The sequence below is a fragment of the Ptiloglossa arizonensis genome, chromosome 2 (genome assembly GCF_051014685.1).
Source record: "Ptiloglossa arizonensis isolate GNS036 chromosome 2, iyPtiAriz1_principal, whole genome shotgun sequence".
Lineage (NCBI taxonomy): Eukaryota > Metazoa > Arthropoda > Insecta > Hymenoptera > Colletidae > Ptiloglossa > Ptiloglossa arizonensis.
Genome location: NC_135049.1, coordinates 27,390,441 through 27,411,343, shown reverse-complemented (window position 1 = coordinate 27,411,343; position 20,903 = coordinate 27,390,441). Strand labels below are relative to the sequence as shown.

Sequence of the window (20,903 nt, the reverse complement as noted above, 5' to 3'; positions counted from 1 at the left end):
TTGTGCGCGCGCGCGTCAGCCATACCTAACTAACTTCAGAGCTTAGGCACCTTCCCCCATTGAAATGTTACTCATACACACAAATATTCCCAGATGGATTGAGTTTTTTTACGCATATGTGTTGAAAACAGCATCAGTACACTACCTTAATCGAATAAAAACGAATATCGTATCCTGTTTTGCTGTTTTAAAAAAATGTGTAAATATTTATAAAATCCAAAACTAAAGAATGCTCAACTCGAAATTTATCGCGAAATATTTGTTACAGCCTACTGCATTTTAACGTCCATACATTCGTTATGCATCTCGGTTTCAACGTCATCAGACTGCGCATGCGTAAAAAAACCCGGGTAATCTAGAAATGTCGTACTACTCCACTTGATCTAGATTATATGATGCACATTCGATGTAAATGATCCTATAAAAATTAGTGTATCATCTTTTGTCTTATGAGAGAAATATTTAGTAGAAGCGGAAACCCATGATTTTGTTGATTTCTTTGTTTTTTGACATCAACGTATGGAAAAGGCACTAGCTAAGTAAGGGACTCCACCTGTCGGTATGCTATCGTATGCTGTCTAATTGGATGGCTACGAATCCCTGTAAAGTGTCAAATCGTGCCATATAGCCAATATAATTATATGTGTAGAATACTACGGTCACTTTTCCTCGAAAGGAAATACGTGTATGTGTATTTATGATAATTATAAATTAGTTATAATGTAATATTAGTTGTTGTATTACAATGATACACTAATGGCGATGAGCAAGGTGGAAGAAAATTTTACATTTACAATTGCGCAAAATTTGTCGGTGATATATTATGTATTCGCGAAATTTACAGTGATATATACTTTTTGTATAATTTACTGAAAACCACTGAAAACGTCGCGTACCACAAATGAAAAACTTGTGGTACACTTTTACAACATATATTAAGATGTTCAATATAAACTATTAAAATTTATACAAAAGATTCTTTACGTTTTTTACAAAATGTAGTACTTTACTTTAAGCGGCAATGTTTATACAACAATTTAATAATTATATCAACACAACATGTAGAACAAATGCGTATATATAGTAAAACAAAATATTTTGATCGTTTAATGTGATCGAATGAAGTATAGTTGCGTAATGTGAATTTAGAATACAGTATGGATGGGCTAATATTATGAAAACAGTATACATTAACAGATATTTGAATGCTAATAAATCTAATCGCATGAACACCGAACAGAGCTACAATCGATGAACGATTTAAGGCTCGATACTCGCTTATAATTCGTTGACATTACCGCCGCATAGAAAGGAGGACAGCACATCAACAGATGCCAGTAGTGGAAAACAAAGAGCTTCCGTAAAAATAGCTTCACTTACCCGAGTCAAAACTACAGAACTGAAAGAATATGCAAACGAGAGTAATTACCTTTTTAACGAGTTAATGTTCCACACTATAAGGAAATAAAGATCCGCACCGTATTTACATTTGTCACGAGCCAACTATTACGCTTGTCGCCCTTATATCGAAAGCATAGTCGAATATACACACTGAGTTCTCATTGGTGCAGAAACGACCAATTGTCGAGTTACAAATCGTTGCATCATGCATAACGCGCAATGTTTTGAAACTTATAATGCATTTCTTTAGATTACACCTGGATAAAATATTATTCAAATAGTAAGTTGGTTACTTTATTTCTAAATATGGTGTTCACTTCACAGTCTTAATTTAAAACCACAGTTATCATTTTATATCGATTGCAACATTATTTTTTTATTCATGTGTTAGATACATATTGAGAATGTTATACAGCATTTGACTTGCAATCACACTTTTAAATAAAAATTATATTAAGGTAAAAGTATATTACAAAAAAAAGTGCAAATAATAATTCACATATATTTTGTTATAAGGAACATAACGAATCTCGATGTTCTGATCACAGTATTTAATTGGTTGATATAACACATTTTAAATATTATTCCAACTCCAAATTTTGAATCTGAAATACCATAATTATTTTATATGAAACAAAATCTATGTTGTGTAAGTAAAAATTTTATTCTAAAATAATGTAGCAACTTTTATAGAAAACAATATTACAATTATGTAAATAGTAGGAGTATATACCTCTTGAACTTTTTGCATTTCTTGTGTCAATAAATTATCCAATATTTCTTGAAATCTTTGTCTTAATTTAACATTTTCAATATTAGCAATTTCAAGTTCTTGTTGTTGTCTTCGTTGTCGCAATTCAGCTAATTCTGCATGTAATGTTGCAAGACGCGTTTGTAACGAATCTATAATATAAAGGCAAAAAACTTTTGTCTGTATACATACTTATAGTACAAATCTACCACTTAATAGATAGAATATATATTATGAATCATATACAATACCTTTTGATACTGAAGCTGATGGTAATTCTGAGAAATCATCTGGAATAATATATTCTGAATGAAATTGTTCAATTTTAGGTATTTTTGTAGGTATTGTATCTGCTGGTTTTTCTCCTTCTGTTTCACAATTATTATCATTCTGAAACATTTCTTTTTTGAACTCCGTAACAAGAGTGTTATTTGTTGTGTTATGGTTAGATCTTTCCGAATATGTAGCTTGCATAGAATTAGAATCTGAAACTCTACTGTCTGCCGAAAGTCGACTATTTTCATCCAGTTCCATAACATTTATGTTTGCTTCTTCATCATCATCTTCACTATCACTTACAGGCTCACCAAATATATCATGTTCCGCTATATTTGAACATAACATAAATGCACAAACCTGAACTACATATTATATTCATTAATTATATTTATATTTTTATTTAGACTGCTTACCGACATCAAGACTTTGAGAAGTATTACCATTAATACTTTCTCTTTTAGTTTTTACAGTACCGGACGATGATACTTTACTTGGTTTTGATTGATCTTCATCTTCACATATTACCTCCCATTTAACATTAACAGCATCATTATCAACTCTTAATAAACGCTTTACTTCCTTCTCAATTTCTGGAGCTTCTACATACTTCTTTTTTAAGGTTTTCCTAAACCTTCTACGTCTCACATTTTTAGTAGGAGGGGTTATACCATGTGGCCATAAAAACTTTTTGTCTACTTTATTTGGATCTTTCTTCTTTTGTCGTACAGGAGATTCTTCATCTGTTGTAGTATGATCATCTTCTTCTTTGCAAATTAATAACTATAAACAAAAACTGCTATGTATACCTTGCTCTTAGGTTATTGATTATAAATTCTTTTACCTGACAAACGTCTGCAGTTTTATAAAAACTTTTATTGTCAATAGTTTTCAATGACTCCACAACTGTTGGCAAATCGACAACCTAAGTTTATGGTATGCTTTTAGATACATTATCTTAGATAATATGAACAGTTAATACATATATTTTATATCTCTTATATTATTACACTTTGCATTTTGTAAGCAATAATCTTAAAAATCTTTTCAGATAATAACCAATGATACTTTTAATGATTAATATATCAACATATAAATTTGTATAGTACAATACATTAATTAAATAGAACTATCAGCAGGCAATCAAGTAACAATATTCAAATAGAAACGAATAAACAAATAACAATTCAAACTTTACCTTGGCATGAAGTAACCAATGATCAAATCTAACTTCACCATAACGCATATCATTCTCCAATTTTATACACAGCCTATCTTTTAAAGGCAATCCATTACGTAGAATTTCTCGCAAAACTCGTGCTGGTTCCTAAGAAAAACATTTCTTTTGGTAAATGTAGCCAACATGTTATTCTTCTTTCATAACCTCAAACAATTTGGATACTAATTTGGATTTACTAATTTAATAGAAAATAAAATTACCGGTGGTAAGCGTAAAATGAATTGACTTTCTAATTCTGCTTGAGGCTCACTGCGGTTCTTATAATCTGGATTTGGATGACGATTCATGTTTCTTCAAAATGTTGCGCCCTAACTTAAGCATAAACTAATATATTGTAATCAAATTTCTGTGTTTATCAGTCAATTTCTCAAATTTTGAATTCTCAATTTAATAATTTATAATTTACGGACCTATACACTTTTAGCAGAACATAAAACATTACATACATTTTTCCTGATAAGTAAGTAAACCACTGATAAACTGATACTAACTGCATGATACGATCGGATAGAATTAAACTAAAATGTGATTATTATAGATAAACTATCAAGCGTAAAAATATCAATAATTAATTTTAGTTATATTGTTAAATAAAAAATCTAATTGAATCGATTTGCTGAGTTTATTAAATTACTGCAAAAAAGGAAAAGACAGCCATTATTGTGACGTCGGTTATGACGTAATGATTAACCAATCTTCAGTATGTATGTACAATCTATAATACATGGAGGTAGCGTTTTATTTGGATTTTACTTAGTTTGGTTTTGAACGCTATAACATATCGTTCAGTTATCTGATTAGTAATTCTTAATCTTAAAATCGTATCTCATACGAAAGCTGTTTCTCCGATATTTGATATTTATATATTTTGGTTGAGTGCAACACATGTGAAAGATACACATGGGCATCAATATTAATAAGTTCCGGTAAATAAATTCGCAAATACGGTTCTTGAATTAATGATTAACGTAATTACACTATCTTCAAAACTTTGCTCTTAAGCAAATATAAATGTTTGTTTCTTTCTGTTTTTCTATTTCCTAAAAATACTACCGGCAATATGTGCACAGTACGTACTTTCATTAATAATCTTGATCCATCAAAGCATTATTCAAACACAAATTTCTAAAAGAGTTACAATATAAATTATTTTATCATTGTATATAGAAATCAATTAAAGGACATTCTTAAACATTAATCCTAAAACATTATCTTTTTACTATTGTTAAATGCTTTGTTAATCGATTGAATAATGAATTTGACTGAATCTTATTAATGCGTATAATTGTTTCATTGCTGCAGCTAAAGGATCACATTGTATAAAAAACGATTTTCATCTATTATTTAAAAAGTTTCTTTTTATAACTTTTACATCAATAATAACTGCATCATATTATGCGTCATACGTTTTCGTTTTGAATAACTTAACAGTCCATATGTTTATAGTTAAGCTATAACAGCTAGTGATCAATGGAACATCAGACTTTGCGCTCGCGCCGTCGTACTGCTGACGTCTGTGTATGTCGCTTTCTTGCTTTGAATGTTTGTAATTACATCAGTGAAAAATAGATCAATTTACAAAGTGCGTTGTACTCAAGAATTAAAATTGTTCATAATGATGAACTCAACATTTACTTCATTCTTTGTGTTTTAATACTCGTTCCTCGTTTAATTAATCGTTGTGATATACAAGTATTGACTGGTTGAATAGTTGTTCAAAATCAGGTAAGTCGCGGATACTTTATATAATATTTTTTTTCGTTTCGTAACAAATTACCATCTATTACGGCAAAATTATCGATATTTGTGATTTTAATAGCAATCTAAGAAGCCAAATAAATCTATAAACTGGTTTTACATATTATTTTCGTTACACTTACTAATTTTTTTCACTCGTTGAAATAGTTGTTTTGTAAAGAAATGTACTTAACTCTATTGGTCGTCTATAAAACATAAAATGGTGTAGATATTAATTATCATTACACAACACTTTACAATGACATGCATTATACGTTATGTCCACTGTAGTTGTGATATCTGTCATTCTTTTAATTCTAATAATATGTTGGGTAATTAGGTATTCTTTGTATATTAAAAATTGTACTATTAATTATTATTTGTTGCACTTATCATGACTATGAAATAAGTTGTTTTAATGTTTGTAATATTTAAATGTTTAACAGATCCATAATGAGTTCCCAACCAATTGTGGTACCTGGTAGTGATCATCGATCTCAATCAGAAACTCATTCTGTGGCTGTTGGAAGTGCTTCTGATTCTTCCAAAACTATGACATCACCAAATGTTAACCGATCTCTTAGTAATCGTAAGTATGATTTATATCATATAACTTTTAAATGTTGCTCTTGTGTCATTAAAAATAGATGTCCCATGAGAGTTTAAGGAAAATCTTTCAGTTGATAGTGGTAACAATTGTAATATAATATTATTAGATATGAATTTCATAGTAGTTATATACTATACACTCAAAAACAAATACATGCTACACAATAATTTTTTATCTATCATAATAATTTGCTAAAATTTAGTTTACTTTTATATTATATATATTCTTGAACTGATTCAAATCATTTATACTTATTAGTAGATTGTCCAACATCTTTCGGAAATATCTTAGAAGTATTCATTTATATCTATAGGGTTTTATTAGTAATGGGTATTCGTTTAGTAAATTTGATATGTATTCATTAAAGATTGATAGCAAAAATGATTATCATTTAAAGGTATTAGTGACCATGGATGTTATACATTACCAAGTAAGCTAGGTAGGCTTATTCATATGGATTGTGTGTATACATTTGTAAGCCTCAGTATTAGAATCATGGAAATCAATAAGTAGATGCATATATATATATACATATGTATATATACATATACATATGTATATATTTCAAATTACTCATATTATTAGTGTTTCGTTATTTTACATAATTTGTTGTATCATTGTTTTGCATCATTACATAATTTATATGTAATAGCTATGTCATACAAATTGGAGACATTTACTATTTGAATATAATCTCCAGTAATATTATAGTATGTGGTGTCATTAATATCATATAAATATTACATTGAGTACAATAATAAAATACATTTGTAGAAACATTAAAGTATTATTTTTATCAGATGTAATGGATTAACATAATACATTCATGCTGTTAGCACATCTTTCACTTTCGAGTATATGAGAATACATTATGCAACATGTAGAATTATTCATAAATTTGTTAAAAGAATATTGTGTGTAAATTAGAAAAAACTATATTTTTTAAAAGTTGTAAATATACCTAATGCATGAAGCATTTATAATGTTAAACATAAACATTTTATAATATTTAAACATAGTGCACCTATTGCATGTGTTTAGCATTTAATAGTATTTAATAATGTTCTCCTTAATCGAATGTGAACATATAGTTTCCAATATATATAGTGTAAGACTATGCATTTCTATAGTATTACAATATAATTTTTCTCTAATGCATGCAACCTAGATATATAGCAAAATTACATATTTTTGTTGTAGCATGTATATAAATTTTTTAATGCTGAAATTTCTATACTTTTTTGATTAAATAAATTCAATTCAAATTTAAAGCTGTATTCAATATAACTATATGTTATCGTAAATTCTGTTTTTAAAAATTGATGTTATCAGCAGTTCACAACTAATGTTGTAAAAACAAATTTACACTTTATAACTTGATTTTGGTCTTCATTGTATTAGTTAATTGTTAGATAGTTTATAGCGTAAGAGATCAAAGAGTTTGTGATTTTAAAAAATACATGTATACACTTGAAAGATGTAATTTCGTAAATTATTATACAAATATGAATAAAAAGTAATTATGACTGAAAATAAACTAAATATATAGAACCAGTGGATCAACAACAACGACGGAGCAGTGCTCAAGTACAAATTGCAACGTTATCTAAACTTCCGTCAACAGAGTCCCTATCAACAAGTGTAAATTTAACAACTGCTGCACCTCCACTATCTCCAGGTATAAATACAAAGTTATGTTAATTCCATCATTGATAGTAATTAAAAATTTGCCAGATGCTTTTTAATTTTTGTGTGAAATAAATACTCTTTTTTACGTTTTAAAGTAGTCGATTAGCTGTAAGAAACTGCCTTCTTTCATTTCTTGTTTGGCTTACAACATTTACCTATATATTATGCATATAGTGGAATCCATAATCTTTATGATGTAATCTTTGTACATTATATATTCCTATTTGATATACTATTAAATATACTCGTTTCATACAAAATCTGACACTTTCGGAAATAGTATTTCAGATTTTATTAAAATTTAGACATATATATTTTAATACTTGAAATAATATATCCATATTTCAATAAAATTTGAAATGTTACTAAAAAAATTGTCTAATTTTGTGTTGAATATTTTGTGTTATATGTATTAAATAGATCATAATAAATACAAGGTATAAGTAAACAAATAATATTCTATTATAATTATTATATACAAAATTTATGATTTACATTTACTATACTAATAGAATATATTGTTTTATTTATTGATTTCTATTTGAGCTATGATTAAGCTAAATAGAACTCATATACTGTATGGAATATAGTTCTTCAATAGAAATCACTATAGGTATAAAAAAATGATCAAAATTAAAAATTCTAATGTAAAACATGCTAACTGCATAATGGGTTATGTTAATAAAATTATGTTATATATAATAATTTTATTTTTATAAAGTACAAAATTTATATTGTATTTTATAACATCCAAATTACACTATCTAGTTTTATAATTTTCAGAAATTCTAAAACTATGTGCTGTTTTCATAGCATGATAAGATTGTTTTGTCATAAAAATATCAGGATTGGACTTGCTAAACTTGTTATGATAACAATATAATTTATTTAGAATACATCAAGATATGATTATAAAATAATTTTTCATGCAATAATTCATAATATCATTTATCAACTTTTAATAAATATTGTCATCTCCATATAATAGTCATTGTATAAAACACACTTTAATGCAAAAAAAAAACAGGGAAGAATGTCCTCATATGAAATATTAAATCATTAAGTACTAAATTATAAGTATAATATTTATCAGTGTACAATAATTTCTTTAATACGTAAGTAAAATTATGTTCTTAGTAATAATTATTTAATGATTTTGTCAATAATTCGTTTAGCAGATTAATATTGATAAATTTCATGAATATAATTATTTTTTTGTATATTATGATATTGTTAATATTTATTTAATTTAAGTAATTTATTTGTTATAGGGTTAACTACAATGGGTGATGCTAATCAGAAGACAGATAATGCATCTGATAAGGTATATAATTAATGAGTTCAAAGTAATCAGCTTGTTTTTGTAAAAAAGTAAAGTGACTTTTCCATAATTTTTATATAATTTTTAGTCCTTAGATTCCTGTAAATTAACAAGAAAGGAATCATATAAAGCTCAAAGAAAGAATTATCGAATGGAAAAAAAAAGAGTTGCTAATGAACTTTTAAGATCATTTAAGGATCCAACTGTCATTGTAATGAGTGATTGGCTTAAAGTTCGTGGAACATTGAAGAGTTGGACAAAACTGTGGTGTATTCTGAAACCTGGTTTATTATTACTATACAAAAGTCCAAAAACAAAAGTGCTCATCTATATTATTTTTAATTTAATATTTTTCTGTTTCATTCAAAGTTACGTCCACATAATTATTGCAGAGTAGTCATTGGGTGGGAACAGTCTTACTTAATACATGTCAAGTGATAGAGCGCCCAAGTAAAAAGGATGGGTTTTGTTTTAAACTATTTCATCCCTTGGAACAGTCAATATGGGCTCCAAGAGGACCCGAAAAAGAGGCTATTGGTAAATAAGAAAGTTTCCATAAATTAACCCCTTCCATTCTAAGTTAATTGGTAGGGAAAGACGCTCGCAAAATCCGCCAAAGTAACATCTTGCAATTACATGTCAAGTAACCATACCCTGTTACCTTCACCTTATGCAATACCAATTATATGGAAGTCAAATGTACTTGAATGAAAAAACTTTTAACCAGTAATTTAGTTTGTTTTTCCTTTTTTATGAATATATACATTTTTATATATTATATGTAATCACAACAGCATCTGACTCGCGATGTTTACGTTTAGCCCACAATTGTAACCACGAGTCAGATTCGTCGTTGTACATAAAGGGGTTAATTATGAAATTAAATATTTTATAAAATTATATAAAAACATAAAGTACGTTTGCAGGAGCTGTTGTACTACCTTTGCCAACTTCTTATTTAATCTTTAGAGCTCCTTCACAGGCAGCTGGTAAATGTTGGCTGGATGCACTTGAACTGTTTTTACGTTGTTCCTCGTTAATAGTACGATCTACAAGTGCATTACCACGTACTCTACCACATGATACTACAACAACTCATGAAACTCAGTGGAGTGAAGCAGATTATGAAAAACATTTTGATGAACATGGTGAGTTTTACAAAATAATTTATGTGATATATGAAATCAATTTTTAGTTCAATAAGTACTTAAATTTGTGTTAAACTGTTTTTTTTTTTTTTTTTTTTTTTTTTTATATTAAAGTTTTTTGGTATTTTACTAAGTCAAATATGTGATTTATAATACTTGAAAAATGTTGAATTTATTTGTATTATAAAAATTAAGTATAAACGTGTTAATTCCAAACATTCCTAAATTTTACACATGATTAATCCTAATCGAAAGAGGATTGTGTTCAGATAAATATATTTTTAAGTTTTGTTTTTGAAGATTAATAATATTAATCTTATCATTATTATCACTCCTTCCCTGGCGTTTGTCACCTTAAACACTTGCTTTTGATATCCAAAGTATGTTTATCTGATTATGCTCTTCAATTACCTACAACACCCCAAAGATATTTATTATCATGTCCACAGTCATTTTCACCTTCTGTAATAGATACTCCTAAAAGTGATTGTCCTTCACCAACTCCAATGTTTCAACAATTATATCACGCAGTTATGCGATTGCATTGGGATAAACAATTTCGTGGTAGATCTCCAACACCTGCTACACATCCAGAGATTGCACTCTCAAATTCTGTGGATGCATTAGGTGGTGGAGATGTTTATTCTGACATATCCCACTTTGAATCTGTTACTTTAAAACCTGTTCCCTCTTCCACTCGGCGTATGACTGTTCCTTCTATACATGTCCTTCAGTATGACACTCCACAAGTAGTAACGCTAGATCCTGTGCACTCCTCACATACAGATTTGGACGACATTAGTCAACCAGAAAATGGAGTAGTAGCGGATGCAGAAATTAGTGCTTCAGACAGTGAATCTGAAGGATCAGCTAAAGAAGATCAGCCTGAAACAATTAATGAAATTCCATATGTTGCAAACGAACAAGAAGTTCTTGGAGCCGTAAGATAAATTATAGTGTCTCATATATTTTATATTTGTAATTTAAGTTATTCTACATAAAATATTTATACACATAACTTTAATTTGACATGTAGGCAGGGGAAGTCGTTACAGAATTACAGGAAGAACAAAAATCATTAATATGGTTTTTGATGAAACAAGTTCGACCAGGCATGGACTTATCAAAAGTGGTTCTACCAACCTTTATTTTAGAACCTCGTTCGTTTTTAGAAAAGTTGGCTGATTCTTATTATCATGCAGACTTATTGTCTCAGTAAATATATATAAATCTATAGATTTTGAGAAATATTCATATGCAATTCGAAGTATATATGCATTATTATTTGTTTTTACAGAGCAGTACTAGAAGATGATGCATTTACACGAATGAAAGGAGTTGTTAAGTGGTATTTATCTGGTTTCTATAAGAAACCTCAAGGTTTGAAAAAACCATATAACCCACTTTTGGGTGAAACTTTCCGGTGCTATTGGCAGCACCTTAATGGTTCAAGAACATTCTATATAGCTGAACAAGTAAGATTTTTTATTTTTCGAAGTTTCATCATTTCTCATGCATATAATTTCCATTACTGCATAATCTTTATTAATAATTGCCAGTTATAAGTGCTTTTAACTTAAAAATTGCTTTGACTACTTGTAACTTGCTTTTATAGTTGTCTCATCATCCACCTATATCAGGGTTTTATGTTACAAATCGTCAAGATGGATATACTATTAGTGGTACAATTATTGCTAAATCTAAATTTTATGGTGAGTATATAAAAAATAACAACAAATTTCATGCTTTAATGTAATAACATATATAATGATATAAATGAAAAACATCCGATTTCTGTTTGTATAAAACCCATTGAAGAAAAATACATATTTGATTTCTTAGGAAATTCGATAGCAGCAGTGTTAGATGGTGTTGCGATATTGACAATGTTACCTAGAGGAGAAGATTATACAATGACTATACCTTATGCTCATTGCAAAGGTATCCTTATGGGTACATTATCTATGGAACTAGGAGGAAAAGTTCACATAAATTGTGAGAAAACAGGCTATCATACTGAAATAGAATTTAAACTCAAGGTAATGTACAACATTATATAAAATCAAAATTGTAAATATAATTATAAAAATAATGTTACCTCTTTAACAGCCATTCATTGGTGGTGCAGAACAAATGAATCAAGTTGTAGGATCAATACGTCTTGGAAAGGAAACTCTTGCCACTATATCAGGATACTGGGATGGCCAAATTTTAATTACTGATAAGAGGACAGGGGTATGTAGCATACAAATACTTTTAATATAATATACATACATTGAATTAATCTTGCAGCAAGAAAGTGTATTCTTCAATCCAACTCCAGAAGTTCGTAGAAAACGGTTGAAGAAATACACTGTACCTCTGGAACATCAAGGTCGATGGGAAAGTGAAAAATTATGGTATGATGTTACACAAGCAATCAATCGAGATGATCAGGTTGCTGCTACTGATGCAAAAACCCAATTGGAAGAAGCTCAAAGAGAACGTGCTAGAGAACGAAAACTAAAGGAACAGGAATGGATTCCTAAATATTTCGTTCAGGTATTAATAATAAATAACATTAATTTTGAAATTCTATATTTTAAAGGAATGACTTTTGTTAATGTTTAGATGATTCTTAATTCTTAAACTTTTTAAGAAGTTACTTACTATTGTTAACAGGATATTATAACGGGTAATTGGGTTTATCGACATGCAGACGTCCGACCGTGGGATCCTAGAAATGATGTCGTGCAATATGAACAAGATTATATCGTGCGTACTAAGACCAGACACAAGACTCCAATTATGCGTGCTGGTAGTATCGTTTCAGCTGATCCACAAACACAGGTAAAGAAATGTAAAAATTATTCAACTAAATGTATGTTTGTATTGTGATGAGGTACTAATAATGTTAAAGTGCAGTTGATTGCAATTTTATCAAAATTGTAAGTAAAAAAAAAAATAATAAACCAAATTTATTGATTGGAATCAAGTGTTCACATACACAAAATACTAACAAGATTTATATTTTATTGTAGTAATTATACTACAACAAAAGATATATATATATATATATATATATATATATATTATAAATAGTATATATTACATAGTTATTATAATAAAAAGTGATTTTAATCACTCATATATACAAGAAAAAAGTATCATTCATTCTATCTAAAAAGTTTATTGTTTATATTGTAGGTTCCACTTCTTCAAGCTGAATCTCGTTCTTCGCTCTCTGTGTTAAAATCTTCAAAAAGGCAATTGTCCAACAATTTACCATTAACAGAGACAGTTCATGATTCTGGAAGTTCATCAGCAGAGGTACATTCAGATTCTAGTCAGTCAATAAGCAAAAGAAAGCGTCCTACTACGAGGTAAAAATTACAACATTGCTAATTATAGTTACAATCACAAAATAACGACAATGAATTTCTTTATAGCGACTTTAAAATCGGTCAAACATAATTTTTTTCAGAATAATAGATATTATTAAAGAAGTAGAACGTCAAATGGTGGAATATGGTGAGAAGCTCAATCGTATACAGTATATAATAGAGCAACTTGCTATAAGACAAAGAGAACAAGGTGATCAAAATCATAGTATAAGTATGTTAAAAAACTTCATAGATACAATTCTTGTTATTGTAATTGTTTTTTTTGTACAATACTTTGTAAAAATATGGAGTAAAGAACCCAGTGGAGGTTGAAGAACCTGGTAAGATCACAGTATACATTTTATATGTTATTTATCTTCTCTCGATTCGAATTATCAGCTTTTATCTAAAAAGCCTTACAAGAAGAAATCCTAACATTTAAAGTACCTAATTTATACGTGTTTTTGGTGAAGGTAATAAAGCACGTTGGTTTGGTAGAATGTTGCTAAAAAATAGAATAAAGAATTCAGAACTTTTAAGAAATATCTATAATGATAGTGCAATCTTGATTTACTTACAGTTTTAAAAGCTTTAGTTAATGTTACGTTGAATAATTCTTTTGAGTGTACAAATGTAGGGCTTCTTTTCTAGTGATTAGTATAAGATTTATAATTTTCATTAAACGGTCCTCACAGCAGCAGAAAACTATAAAATGTAAAGAGATTGCAACTTTACATTTTCTTTGAGCTTATCGTATATATAATATTTTATACAATAGTGCACGGGAAGTAATTATATTTATTCAGAGATTCTAACGATGTTGTAGTCTTTACTGCAGTCGCTCAATAGTAAAATATATTGATAATAATAAGATCATTGTATAGATATAATAACATACTTCTATAAATTTGATTATATTATCCTAAACTACAAAGAACATAAAAGAGGAAAAGCTAATTGCAGTTCCAAGTTAAATATAATATAAATTTTACAGTGGTTATCAAGAAATGATAATTTGAAAATATTATTAACTGGTCACCAGTATTGTTATTGATTAGATAATTCTTAATATAAAATCAAGTGAATGAAAACTTTGTCCAAATTTTTGGAAGATAACTTAAGCAATGAATTTGTTTTGTATCATTCATATTTTTGTATTGCTGAATTTATTGCAACATATTTAATAAGAGTTGCATCACTACATTTCAATATTTAGGAAGATCTGTATCGATAATGCTGTTTTGTATTTCAGCAAATTAAAACAGGATGCCTATGAATTACAATAGTCCTAAAATTTATTATATATTTCTTACAATTTTTAAATTTATTATATAGTTCTTGAAACACAAGAACAGTAGTAATTTTGTTGAAATGAACAATTAAATATAACTAATTTTAATTTCAATCTTGATATGCTATATCAAGTTTCAACAATAGACAAATTGAACAATTGGTATTTATAATAGTATATCAATCAAAATATCCTATGTTGATTTTTATGGTGGTACATGGGGATAAAATATTCGTCAATATTGGATAATTCAGTAATAAATACAATTGACTTTTAGTAAAATAACGGAGAATGAAATTTAATTATGAATCCTATTCAAATTTCAAAATTTTTTTCAAAGTTCAAAGAAATACAATGTGCACATTGTAATAAAATAAGAAACAGCAGAATGTTTTTATAAATAACAATGCATTTAGTACTGTAGATCTAGTGTTTGCGTGAAATGAAACATTAGTACGGACGACCATTACATACAAGTGGAATATTATGTTATTTTTTGTATAACAATTTTTCAATTGCAATTATTTGTTCTTTCGTGCATATAATACATGTACATTAACAAATAATAAGCATTTTTTCATCGATATTAAAAATTAACTGCAGACGTTATATAATTTACTAATGACTAACATTTAGGATCAAAGTTAATGTATTGTTTTATTCATGTTATATTTTAACTTTTAAGGCACCATATGGTGATAAAATATTCGTTAGAGGTTGGAATCTTTATTTGTGAAAAATTTGATCTTTTACTCCCACATTGTAATATATAGTTTTTTGCTTCTTAGAACACTGCAATTAGCTATAAACTGTCTTGTAAATGTTTTATATAATTTAAATAATGATGGGTATGGAAATATAAGTTTAATGAATTTAATTTGTATAGCTTTTTACAACTGAAATTACTGATAAAATTTACAGTTGTGGTACTTCTAAAATTATTCATGATAAAGCATGGTTCTTTTAATCAATATTTATCATATTTTGCACAAATATTTATAATAGCTTCCAGTTTATATTATTCTTATTACTTATCCTTTTCTCAGTGTACCTAATTATTATTATTTATAAGTAATTTGGAAAGGGAATCAGAATTAAAAGAGTTTAAAGAGTTACAAGCAATACAAACAAGTGTATTGTTATTTAACTCTTATCACATTTCACATGTGGTGCTGTGTACTATGAAATAGATTATTTTTTGTAATATTTACCATAATCTAAGATATTTTCTGTAGAGTACCTGATATATTTGTATTATAATTTATTTAAGTCTTATATCTTTTTATGATTTAAAATGTTAGGAAATTTCTTGAAATTTTATTCATACTATTCATAGTTCACTATTTTTATGTTATTAATTTCTTTAATAATTATTTCTGAATCATTATTGCTTGATTATGGTTTATTAACATGCTTAAAAATTTGTAATTTATTAAAACTATCAAAGTTAGATGTAAAATATCAGGAAGTAGATAGTTATTGAAATATGTTATAAATTTTAAATATACACATTTTGTATAATTAAAGGAATTATATAAGTGATTCTTAACAATATATTACATTGTAGCTATATTAATACATATATATCTTTTTAAATGTTTGCATTGTTCGGTTGATTGTTTACACTAAAAGCTGATAAATATTGTAAGTAACATGTAATGCTATGACAAATAAATAACATTAAAAGTAATTCCGAAATGTTTGATATTCTTCATTCGAAATTGACAAGTTTGTAATAGCGAAACTATTCATATTTTTATTGAAACTTTTTCTATAAAAAGAAATACAAAAATAAAATTGATTTTTATTAGTACTTAGACATTTCAGTGACCGTTCGACGATTTCTAAATTCAATAGAAACAATACATGCTCATTTTGATAATATTTCTCAGGAAGTAACCATAATTCTCATAACATGAAATATACAGATGATGATGATAACTCGCCTACATCACGTAAGATGCACATTATAAATTTGTTGTAAGGTTATCGTCTGCATTTTCCGTACATTCAAAAATGTAAATTGAATATTTTTTGTCAAAGCATACCTACTTTCCTATTTTATTCTGTCATATCTAAACTGATATTTACGATCGTTTTTAAATTTGATTACATCTATCTATATAAAAATTTGTATACAGTACATCACTATAAAATGCGTACTCTTAAATATACTAAATTAAATATATTATTTTATTGTAACATGTTATTTCAAAATCTATTAGCTAGGAATCATATCTCAATAACACCACAGATGATCCGTCTAGCAATAAAGAGATTGCAACTGCGTAGAGTTTATGTCAATGCAAATCTCATCAGTGAATATTTACGTCATAGTTATCCAGTTAATAGTAACATAAAAGCATTTAAAGAGGAATTGAATAAAAAATTAGATTGTGCAGTTTACGTTGGATTAATAATGAAACACGCAGAAGATGCATATTATTTGCCTACTTTACGACAAGAAGCAAATAGACTTTCATCAGCATTTGCTAAATTCTGGGAAATGTACACAAATGTAACTATAAATATTTTATTCTAAATTCTTTGTATTTATTTTCCAATTCTCAACATTTCTTATTTATTTTTTCAGCATAATAAATCCTCTGTTTCAAAGAATAGAAATCAAAATAAAAAGTGTACTTTTAAAAGGAATTAAAAGAATGCAGTGATTACAAATAAGTAAAAAAGAAATTACATCTTCATGCATCATCAGTTTATTATTACTTTATACTTGTGCTTTAATTATAATTTTACAAATTAAGTACATGTATTTATATAGTCATATATATGTATAAGAAAGTTCAACCTACTTTTTTTATAAATCGTAAAATACATTCAATTATTGTACAAAATTAAGTAAAAGCAAAAAAATTATTTGCATTATACAATTTTAAATCGCAAAAACTTTTATCCACACCAAAATATTTTTCGTTACTATCATCTACATTTCAATTAGTCTTTGTATACTTGCTCTTTGTTTTTCGTTTTTTGTGGGAATTGGTTCCATTTTGAAGCAATGGTGTAAACAGAGATCTTACTTTCAATAAAAGTATATGAAACACCCTCCAGAGGCTTGGAGAATTCTGGAGAATAATATTTATGTATTCTTCAATATCAAACCGCGTTTTAAAATTATTAGATAAATTGTACAATAGAGTACCATTGAATAAATTAGCAATTTTAATCTGTTGATAAGGACAGCCTAAAAGTGCATTTAAATTCATACTATGTCTTAAACAACTCTGAAATTCTGCAAATGCATGAACAATAGATCTATTAAATTTTTTTGGATTTGAATACAATTTTTGATCCATCTGAAAATGAGAAATAAAAAATGGTGCTGCTATTAAACAATCATCAAGATTAATTTCATCACAGGCTTCAATAATTGTAACATTCATTGAATAATGAGATTTATAATTACTTTCTTTTCTTTTCTGTTGTATATTTTGAATTATTGTACCATATTTATTTTGAAAACTATGCATAATTCTATGTTTTCCAATCTTCAAATCTATTATATTAAACAATAAGCAGACAAGTACAGAATATACATAATATTTATGCAATTCGTATAATTGATGTTGTTTTATCCAATAATTAGCACAAATAATATACAACATCCATTCTGGTAAAAGTTCATTTATACACTCCATATTCATAATCTCTAATGTATTATTTAAAATTTCTTTTCGCACAATTAATGGAACTTCTCTAAAATTAGATGGAGATGGAAGTATAGAAGAAAACATAGTATCAGTGGCTTCTAATTTATAACTTACAAGATTTTTTTCACAGTCTCTAATCATACATTTCATAGAACCTATCTTTTCACCTACCATTGATTTTAAAAGTGCAAATATAACACTAATCATTTTCAAACTTATTACATTGCTTGAAGGATAAGAATAATCCTCTATCTGTACAGGACAAACATATAAACGTCGAACTAACAAGTCCATAAAGTATGAAGGATAATTGCCCATAAGGAACTCATTCACAAACCACACAGGCAAATTATTAACAAGTGCATTCCTGGAAGCAGATTCTGATCCTTTGAATGTGTCCAATATTTCTATTTCATTTTCTTCCTCATCTTCTTTGCTTGTTTCAAACTCTCCTTCTTTACTGGTTTCTTCTATGTATGTTAGATTATTAATATCTATATCAAATTTAAAAATTTTGTTGACAGAAGGTATAGTCATTTGAGCAGCATATCTTTTTGAAAAACCCAATGGAACAAGTACATCTGTATGTACATTTGTGTAACTGTTTATATTAGTTTCTATTATGTTTAATATTCTTTGTCTCATAGATTTTGGTAATCTACATAAAATTTCAATGACAGCTTTGTCCAGAGTATATCTACTCAGCCAAATAAAAGTTGCTTCTATAAGATTTTGTTGATTATTATATCTCTTTTTTGCTACATGTCGCAATTTCAAATAACGTAAGAAATATTTAAATGTACCACATTTTATATAATCATTGCCTAATAATATTGCAGCTAATGGCAACATTGATTGGTTTAATCCCTTAAATGAATTTAATAAGTATTCAATTCTATAAATTTTACAACGCTTCATGTAACCTTTTCCAGTTGAACTCTTGACTATATAATAATCTAATGTATCAAACGGTATGTATAATGTTCCATATACATAAAAGTCTGAATCATAACTCAGTACAGGACAGTTTAACATTCTTGCTACTGCAGCTATAGCATTATCAGCTTCAAATAAACATTGCACATGTCGAATATTCTTTTCTTTCATAACATCTTTGAAAATTTCCTTACTCATTAAAGGGAAAAATTTCATTCTCTGTTTACTAGGAGAAAATTGTGAGGCTATATGGATCTTATTTTTGGTTCTATTTATAGTTGTTCTTAGTTTTTTATCTTCATAACCACCATCAATCAAAACTAATGGTGTTATATTGCATTTTAATAAATCATCGAAGAAATCCAACACATATTGGGCAAATCTATCGTAATCGCCGCCAAAGCTACAATTACATTTTGCGTACAAATTATATATTTGACAACAAACGCTGTTACCATCAACTACTAAATATGTATCATGTAATTCAAAATATTCTAAATAACGATCTGAGCGATTGTTTATGTAAGTTGTTAAACCTGAAATACCCATTTTAGAATTTTTTAATTGATATTTTCCTTAATGTTTTATATTACAAACTGATACTTTATGTATAAATATTAGTTTTTATTTATACATAGGTTATATTGTGCAATCAACCACATTTCATTTAGATAAAAATACTACACACTTTTGATCAGTTTTTTAATTTTATTTTCATACTAAATCTTATATTTTGACCGTCTATATCATCCTTGTAAGTGTGTAATTCATTATTTCACCAGGTATCACATATTTCTACCTGTCTCTACCAGTTTCTACTGTTACAGAGAAGTGTCATATCAATCAATACCAACGTAAATACATAATGGAAGATAAGATGCTATTCTATATTTCGTTTGTGACACCACCTTTCGTAAAATGAAGCGTCTATCAATATCTCATTTATAATCAAAATAGCAAAGGAGCTCGTGTATGATACAAAAAAATAGTTTACAATGTTTACTTGATGTACGTATGGCTATGCCAATACTTGAAACGGTTGCGAGGTTTGAGAACAAAACTGTTGTTTATCGCTAGTGTGATCGTCGGTAACCCATATGTAGATAAGTTGGATAAATGACGGTGAATTATCGATAACTTATATAGGTAAATGACATTGACACATCATTCGACAGAAGGCGCTGCAACATCCACCTTCATCGTGATTAATCTTTATCCACTTGTCATTATCGTTAAATTTCTTAAACTTTACTAGACATGCAAACGAAGAAATTTGAATTACAATAGTTTAATCACATATTTGTTTAGGAAATCAAATACAAAAGTATTTGACAACAAAATTCATGAAGAATTGTCTCTGTGTTTTAGACTAGAAAACTCCCTTATCGGAAACAGATGGTTTTCGCTAAAAGGGCGTTTTGTTCTAATTGCGAGATCAATCTTACTGGCGAGTCCAGTGGTAACTAAATT

At 27.8% G+C, this 20,903-nt stretch overlaps 4 protein-coding genes across 16 annotated transcripts; 2 read left to right on the top strand and 2 right to left on the bottom strand.

The window, feature by feature from the left end:
* Positions 1–1,743: 1,743 nt before the first annotated feature.
* On the bottom strand, positions 1,744–4,312 carry Taf7 (TATA-box binding protein associated factor 7). Of its 3 annotated transcripts, none has more exons than XM_076304008.1 (8): positions 4,079–4,310; positions 3,869–3,980; positions 3,627–3,755; positions 3,273–3,353; positions 2,845–3,211; positions 2,404–2,757; positions 2,135–2,304; positions 1,744–2,006 (listed from the first exon to the last, which is right to left on the bottom strand). In XM_076304008.1, the coding sequence occupies exons 2-8, from the start codon at positions 3,953–3,955 to the stop codon at positions 1,983–1,985; spliced, it is 1,212 nt and encodes a 403-aa protein (XP_076160123.1). In that variant the 5' UTR covers positions 3,956–3,980; positions 4,079–4,310; the 3' UTR covers positions 1,744–1,982. The 3 variants fall into 3 exon arrangements, with proteins under 3 accessions (XP_076160123.1, XP_076160124.1, XP_076160125.1); XM_076304009.1 differs by having other exon boundaries at positions 4,115–4,310; XM_076304010.1 differs by lacking the exon at positions 3,273–3,353 and having other exon boundaries at positions 3,869–4,312.
* On the top strand, positions 4,108–13,894 carry Orp8 (Oxysterol-binding protein-related protein 8). Of its 7 annotated transcripts, XM_076303995.1 has the most exons (18): positions 4,665–4,737; positions 5,115–5,393; positions 5,852–5,994; positions 7,565–7,693; positions 8,976–9,028; positions 9,114–9,344; positions 9,418–9,562; positions 9,952–10,173; positions 10,960–11,114; positions 11,210–11,388; positions 11,471–11,648; positions 11,789–11,885; positions 12,016–12,212; positions 12,283–12,408; positions 12,466–12,714; positions 12,835–13,002; positions 13,360–13,535; positions 13,637–13,894. In XM_076303995.1, the coding sequence occupies exons 3-18, from the start codon at positions 5,859–5,861 to the stop codon at positions 13,866–13,868; spliced, it is 2,673 nt and encodes an 890-aa protein (XP_076160110.1). In that variant the 5' UTR covers positions 4,665–4,737; positions 5,115–5,393; positions 5,852–5,858; the 3' UTR covers positions 13,869–13,894. The 7 variants fall into 7 exon arrangements, with proteins under 7 accessions (XP_076160116.1, XP_076160109.1, XP_076160113.1 ...); XM_076304001.1 differs by lacking the exons at positions 4,665–4,737; positions 5,115–5,393 and adding an exon at positions 4,108–4,128; XM_076303994.1 differs by lacking the exons at positions 4,665–4,737; positions 5,115–5,393 and adding an exon at positions 4,408–4,594.
* On the top strand, positions 13,738–18,055 carry LOC143143115 (uncharacterized). 3 transcript variants are annotated; one of them, XM_076304032.1, is made up of 3 exons: positions 13,738–13,876; positions 17,052–17,344; positions 17,420–18,055. In XM_076304032.1, exons 2-3 carry the CDS (start codon positions 17,081–17,083, stop codon positions 17,483–17,485), a joined length of 330 nt encoding a protein of 109 aa, XP_076160147.1. In that variant the 5' UTR covers positions 13,738–13,876; positions 17,052–17,080; the 3' UTR covers positions 17,486–18,055. The 3 variants fall into 3 exon arrangements, with proteins under 3 accessions (XP_076160147.1, XP_076160146.1, XP_076160145.1); XM_076304031.1 differs by lacking the exon at positions 13,738–13,876 and adding an exon at positions 16,643–16,781; XM_076304030.1 differs by lacking the exon at positions 13,738–13,876 and having other exon boundaries at positions 16,646–17,344.
* On the bottom strand, positions 17,527–20,622 carry Ast (single-strand DNA endonuclease protein asteroid). 3 transcript variants are annotated; one of them, XM_076304003.1, is made up of 3 exons: positions 18,669–20,622; positions 17,990–18,143; positions 17,527–17,912 (listed from the first exon to the last, which is right to left on the bottom strand). In XM_076304003.1, the coding sequence occupies exons 1-3, from the start codon at positions 19,980–19,982 to the stop codon at positions 17,782–17,784; spliced, it is 1,599 nt and encodes a 532-aa protein (XP_076160118.1). In that variant the 5' UTR covers positions 19,983–20,622; the 3' UTR covers positions 17,527–17,781. The 3 variants fall into 3 exon arrangements, with proteins under 3 accessions (XP_076160118.1, XP_076160117.1, XP_076160119.1); XM_076304002.1 differs by having other exon boundaries at positions 17,527–18,143; XM_076304004.1 differs by lacking the exon at positions 17,990–18,143.
* Positions 20,623–20,903: the final 281 nt, after the last annotated feature.